Source organism: Culex quinquefasciatus, chromosome 2, assembly GCF_015732765.1.
Source record: "Culex quinquefasciatus strain JHB chromosome 2, VPISU_Cqui_1.0_pri_paternal, whole genome shotgun sequence".
In the NCBI taxonomy this organism is placed as follows: domain Eukaryota; kingdom Metazoa; phylum Arthropoda; class Insecta; order Diptera; family Culicidae; genus Culex; species Culex quinquefasciatus.
The window spans coordinates 29,198,214-29,205,087 of NC_051862.1; the positions used below are offsets into that span (position 1 = coordinate 29,198,214).

At 33.4% G+C, this 6,874-nt stretch overlaps 1 protein-coding gene across 1 annotated transcript; it reads right to left on the reverse strand.

The window, feature by feature from the left end:
• Nucleotides 1–3,582: 3,582 nt before the first annotated feature.
• Nucleotides 3,583–5,882, reverse strand: LOC6047573 (nucleoporin Gle1). Its single transcript, XM_038256580.1, has 2 exons — nucleotides 5,697–5,882; nucleotides 3,583–5,628 (listed from the first exon to the last, which is right to left on the reverse strand). Exons 1-2 carry the CDS (start codon nucleotides 5,709–5,711, stop codon nucleotides 3,637–3,639), a joined length of 2,007 nt encoding a protein of 668 aa, XP_038112508.1. The 5' UTR covers nucleotides 5,712–5,882; the 3' UTR covers nucleotides 3,583–3,636.
• Between the last annotated feature and the right edge of the window lie 992 nt (nucleotides 5,883–6,874).

Genomic DNA, 6,874 nt, shown 5'->3' on the forward strand with positions numbered 1-6,874 from the left:
AATTGTCTGAGAAACATTGGAGATTGGACCTCTGGTTGCTAAGAAAGAGCGGCTTACAGAAAAATGAAAAGGAAAATTGAAGTTTTCTAGCGGTGGTATTAGACTGTGGCAAACAAACTCGCACTTGTTTGCGTTTGGCAAAGCCAAATGTATGCCGGCTGACGTTTCTGCAAACAAATGCAGGCAAACTTCCAAACTGTCAAAAAGTTTGTTTGTTTGTCGTAGTCGTCGCAGATATCGCATTGTCGTCCTTAAGTCTAACCCAAACAATCCTCCATTTCCTAATGCCGATCTCTGCAACTAATGGTCCGATCTTTAATGTTAAAAAATGAAACATTCGAGAAATTTTCCGATCTTTTCGAAAACATCATTTTTTTTTTGAGGCAAGACTTCTTTATAATTATTAAGTTAAGTTATTTTACTGTAATAGCAATCAAAAATTTGCTGTGTACGGTTCGTTTCACCATACAAATTTTAGGAGAAAAAATATTAGGTCCTGTCTAAATATTTTTGAAAAAATCAAAGTGCACATTGTTTTGGGGACCCCAAAGTTCTTGCTTCCCTTCAAGTTGAGCCTGCGCAAAAATTTTGTTGATCGATGTTATGAATTAAGAAATCTAAATCTAAATCTAAATCTAAAACTAAAACAAATAGAATTTAATTTTACAAAGTTGTTTATTTTTAAATTTTAAAAATAATGAAAATTAAAAAAAAAACCTCAAGTGTAATCACAAATGAATATCTAAAAATAACCAAAAAAAAATAAACGGAAAAAAGTGGAAACATAAAAAATCTAAACATTAATTGAAATTTTTAAGTTTGAAAATTTAAAAAGAGGACTGAAACATTTAATTGTTTTTGTCGTTCTTAGAAATTTGGATTTATTTTTTAAACTTTGATTTTTATTTTATTTGATTTGTTGTTCTTTTTTTTAAATTATGCAGCTGCACATATTTATCAAGATCGGCTCGAAAATAAGAGTTTTTTTTTTCAAGTAAACATCTTAATTTTAATGGAAATTGAAATGTTATCAACTCAAAACAGTTAAAAGGCAGCTCCCTGCGTTGATTATCATGTTTAGCAGGTTTGGAATCGCTTTGATTTTTTTTGTAAATTTTTTTTTCTCAATACTTAAGATATTTTAAAAACAAATGTATTTAAAATGCAATCTAAACACTTTATTATTTAAATACTTTTTTACTTTTTCACAAATCACTTTTTTATGCAACGCTGGGGTGCAAATCAAATTTGTGTTAATTCATGCCTAGAAATGGAAAAAGTTTATAAAACTTTTTAATCCTTTGAAATTTTCAAAGAATAAATATTTTCGAAAATGTCGAGGTTTCAACAATTAACAAACATAAACAAAATTCAAAAATTTAAGAAATCAATAATGAAAAAAAAATTAAAAATCAGAATTAAAAAAATTTAGAAATTTAAAAATAGAAAAATTAAAAATTCTAAAATGCAAGCATAAATTAAAAAATCAAAAATGTAAAAATCCTAGAATAAGAAATTCAATAATTCTAAAATTCTAAAATACAAAAATTATAAAATTCCAAAATTCTAAAACTCTAAATTTCTAAAATTCTAAATTTCTAAAATTCTAGAATTCTAAAATTCTAAAATTCTAAAATTCTAAAATTCTAAAATTCTAAAATTCTAAAATTCTAAAATTCTAAAATTCTAAAATTCTAAAATTTTAAAATTTTAAAATTCTAAAATTCTAAAATTCTAAAATTCTAAAATTCTAAAATTCTAAAATTCTAAAATTCTAAAATTCTAAAATTCTAAAATTCTAAAATTCTAAAATTCTAAAATTCTAAAATTCTAAAATTCTAAAATTCAAAAATTCAAAAATTCAAAAATTCAAAAATTCAAAAATTCTAAATTCGAATTTTAAATTCTAAAATTCAAAAACTCAAAAATTCAAAAATTCAAAAATTCAAAAATTCGAAAATTCTAAAATTCTAAAATTCTAAAATTCTAAAATTCAAAAATTTTAAAATTTTAAAATTCTAAAATTCTAAAATTCTAAAATTCTAAAATTCTAAAATTCTAAAATTCTAAAATTCTAAAATTCTAAAATTCTAAAATTCTAAAATTCTAAAATTCTAAAATTCTAAAATTCTAAAATTCTAAAATTCTAAAATTCTAAAATTCTAAATTCTTAAATTCTAAAATTTAAAATTTAAAATTCTAAAATTCTAAAATTCTAAAATTCTAAAATTCTAAAATTCTAAAATTCTAAAATTCTAAAATTCTGAAATTCTAAAATTCTAAAATTCTAAAATTCTAAAATTCTAAAATTCTAAAATTCTAAAATTCTAAAATTCTAAAATTCTAAAATTCTAAAGTTCTAAAATTCTAAAATTCTAAAATTCTAACATTCTAAAATTCTAAATTTCTAAAATTCTAAAATTCCAAAATTCTGAAAATTAAAAATTCTATAATTCAAAAATTCAAAAATTCAAAAATTCAAAAATTCAAAAATTCAAAAATTTAAAAATTCTAGAATTCAAAAATTCAAAAATTCAAAAATTCGAAAATTTAAAAATTTAAAAATTTAGAAAATTTAAAAATTCAAAAATTTAAAAATTCAAAAATTCAATTCAATAATTCAATTCAAAAATTAAAAATTCATATAATCAAAAAATCAAAAATTCCAAAAATCAAAAATTCTAAAATTCTAATTTTCTAAAATTCTAAATTTCTAAAATTCTGAAATTCTATAATTCTAAAATTCTGAAATTCTAAAAGTCTAAAATTCTAAAATTCTAAAATTCTAAAATTCTAAAATTCTAAAATTCTAAAATTCTAAAATTCTAAAATTCTAAAATTCTAAAATTCTAAAATTCTAAAATTCTAAAATTCTAAAATTCTAAAATTCTAAAGTTCTAAAATTCTAAAATTCTATAATTCTATAATTCTATAATTCTATAATTCTAAAATTCTAAAATTCTAAAATTTTAAAATTTTAAAATTTTAAAATTTTAAAATTTTAAAATTCTAAAATTCCAAATTTCAAAAATTCAAAAATTTAAAACATCAAAAATTCAAAAGTTCAAAAGTTATAAAATTCAAAAGTTTAAAAGTTATAAAATTCAAAAATTATAAAATTAAAAAATTCTGAAATTCTAAAATTCAAAAATTCAAAAATACAAAAAAATCAAAAATTCTTAAATTTAAAAATTCTATAATTTAAAATTCTACAATTCTAAAATTCTAAGATACTAAAATTTAAAAATTTTGAATTCAAAAATTTTCAAATGTCAAAAAACCTAAAATTCAAAAATTGAAAAATTAATTTAATTTATATTTTTTGCAATTTTTAAATTTCTTAAATTTTTTTAATTTTTTTAATTTTTGAAAACGAGGACAAGCTTCGAGGACAAAATGGTATTTTCTCGATCGTCAGTCGTTGTTTGTAGATTGAGATGTTACGATCAAAATTTTAAATTAAAAATGTAATTATCTCAATCTACCATCGAGTATTGACGGGTATTGGATTCGAAATACAGTTCCTTTTGAGAATATCTTCAATTGTGGCTTTCGGATGATTTTATCATGCTAAAACTTCGCTTTTTCTACAGAAACAATATATTACCAGAAACAAAAGTCGCACACAAAAACACCCTACCAAAAGTCCGCCGCCATCATCCCCTCGGGCCGCTCGATCCGCCCTTCCGCGGTAATCTTCGCCACGAGTCCTTCCAGCCGCGACTTGGGCCCACCTTCGTCCACCTTGTTCAACTCCGGCAGATACTGCTCGTGCATCACGCGCATCACCTTGACGAACTGCCGCCCATAGTGCGTCCAGAGGAGACCGCCAGCCGTCTGGAGGAACTCCGTTATAAGCGTTGCGCAAATGTCCGGGAGTGGGGCCAGGTTCAGGATGTTGCACAGCCACTTCCAGCCGCACTCGAGGCCGTGTGGGTGGGGCGCGGACTCGCCACGGCGCAGGTTGGTCACGATGACTGCGCCGTAGAGGCGGGCCAGGCCGGTCATTCGCTTGAGGTATTGGTCTTGCTTTTCTAGGATGCCTTCGGAGGAGAAACGGTAGCCGATGGCTTTAAGGTAGTCCTCTTGGGATTGTCCGGCGAGTTGGGGGAGGTAGTAGGGGACGAGGTATGGGCACTCTTTGTGGAGATAGGCGAGGAAGAAGCGGCCAAAGTCGGGGTATTTTTGCCACAGGGCGACGATGATGGAGGCGATGGGGAAGGCCGCGAGTTGGTTGCTGGAGATGGCCGTGTCCGCTTGGCTGACGAACTTCTTGGCGAGCAGCATGGTGCAGTAGGTTCGGCCGAGGGGGTGGGCGTTGATGGAAACGGATTGATCGCCGACGCGGACCTGTTGACCGCTGAGCAGGGCGTCCAGTTTGGTGAATTTGTCGAGGAAGTGTTCCCGGCTGACGGCGGAGATGGCGTTGACCGGGGTGTTAATGGCCTTTTGGCAGCTGAAGCGATACGTTTTCATCGAGGCGTCGTCCAGCAGGGTCTTGACCGCGGCCTGGTGCTGCTCGTAGAATGATTTGATTTCCGTGTAGAACGCCAGACTCTCCTGGGACACGAACGCCGCTAGGGGATTGGGTGGGGGAGCGGCCTTCGGCGCCGTCGTATCCGGAGTGTCCTGCGGAACCGGCGGTGCAACCTCCGGTGGTGCCTCCGGCTTTTGCTGCTGCTTTTGAGCTTCCGCTTGCTCTTGCTCCTTTTTCTGTCGATCCGCCACCTCCTGCTGAATTCGGTTCAAAATCTCGCCAACCTCCGCGTTGATCTGCTCCATCTGCTTGCAGTAATCCACCGCCCTGTCAACGTCCTGCTGCGTCACTTCCCGACTTACGTTAACTCCATGCAGCAACTGCTCGAACGCCTTCACCACCGTCTGCACCGACTTTTTCTGCGCGCCAAAATTCGCCAAATACTCCGCCTTGGCCTGCAACGTCTTCGTGAACACGTCCGTCATCTTCCGGAAGTTGCCCTGGTGCGTCCGGATCGCCTCAAACATCGCCTGTTTGCGCTTCATCTCCTCATCCTTCCGTCTCAACTGCTCGGAAACCTCCGCCAGCCGGCGATTCTCCGCCTCAATCTCCGCATTGTTCCGCTCCTCAAACTCCTTCGCCGCCCGTTCCTGCTCCCGGATCGCCTCCAGAAGCTTCACCTCAACCTCCCTCGCCCGTCTCTCCTTCTCCTCCGCCACCTTCTTCAACCGCTCCCTGTGCTGCTCTTCCCGCAATCGATCCGCCTCCCGCACCCGAACCTGCCGTTCCTCCAACACCCGCGCCACCTCCTTCCTCCGTTCCCGCTCCCGTTCCTGCTCAAACATCCGGAACGAAACCAACGCCCCAAGCTCGCCAATATCCACCTTGCGCGTCCCCTCCTGGGACCTCCCTATCGTCACCTTCAAATTCGGCACGTATCGTTCCGGCGGTGGTTCCGAATCCGGCTCCGAGGACGAGACGTTGCTCAGATTGGGGTCGTTTTCGCTGTCGGCGTCCGTCGTGGAATAGGCGAACGGAGCGCAGTCCGGACCGAGCGTGCGGCCCTGGACCAGCGGGCTGATTTTAGCGGCCCGACTCAGTGCGGACACCTGCAGGCTTTGCATGTCCGACAGGAGCTCGTCCATGTCGAGCTGGAAAAGGAAGGTTTTTTGAGGGATTGAAAGTTTTTGTTGACAATTTTGGGGGTTGGTTAACTCACGGTAAATTTATCCATGGTGACTGAAATCCGTCGATCCGCTTGCTGGTTTTCGTCGAATGTACTCGCACTATCCTATTTTAACAAATTAAGCCTATAAAATCTCTTAATCTCATGAAAATTGTGCAATTTTTTCAAGAAACTCGCGGAAAAGTTTAGTTTGTTTACGGTCGCAACCGTCGATTTTGCCGTTTTTGCAAAGCAACTGTCAAACAAACTATGTGTTTGCAGAATCCATCTCTACCTGGATAAAAAGACACGGAAAATATAAACTTAAAAAACGGGTTTGTTTTGCGCATTTTTTGATGTTTCAAAATAAATATAAAAAAATACAATTTTCAAAATCAAAATATCAGAAAAAATAATTCAAAAATTAAAAATAAGCAAATATTTTTTTGAAAACATTTTTATTTGATTTGAGCTATTTTTCCTTTCCTTTGACAATGTATACAAAAAATGTTCAGCTATTTATTCAGAATTTAGAATTTCAGAATTTTAGAATTTTAGAATTTTAGAATTTTAGAATTTTAGAATTTTAGAATTTTAGAATTTTAGAATTTTAGAATTTTAGAATTTTAGAATTTTAGAATTTTAGAATTTTATAATTTTAGAATTTTATAATTTTATAATTTTAGAATTTTAGAATTTTAGAATTTTAGAATTTTAGAATTTTAGAATTTTAGAATTTTAGAATTTTAGAATCTTTAAATTTTAGAATTTAATAATAAAAAAAAGTATAAATACCGTAATCTGGAGAGAATTGGGACTGCAGTCTGAATAGGGACAGCAGTTTTAGAGCACTTAAAACTTTCAAATTTGGAAATGGATGTACACATTTTGTTGGTTAGAACAGACTCAGTAACCGAAACCAACTTGAAAAATCAAAATATTTATTGTGCTCCAACTTGGTTGAAACTGCTGTCCCAGTGTCCCGATTGACCCCAGCTTACGGTATTGTCAAACGAAAAAGTGACCAACCACCGGGGTTGAGTGTATTGTAGAAATTCGAATTTAGGAATTGGGTCCTAAATGAAGCTTAGATTGCTGATTTTATTGTTTACAGCGATAAAGCTTTTTTTTGAGCACAATGACTCTTTGTACGACCACAAAGAGTTTAAATGGATTTTTAAATCAATTTTGAAAAATTAACCTCGTGGTCCTCCTTGACAGAACAGCTCCTA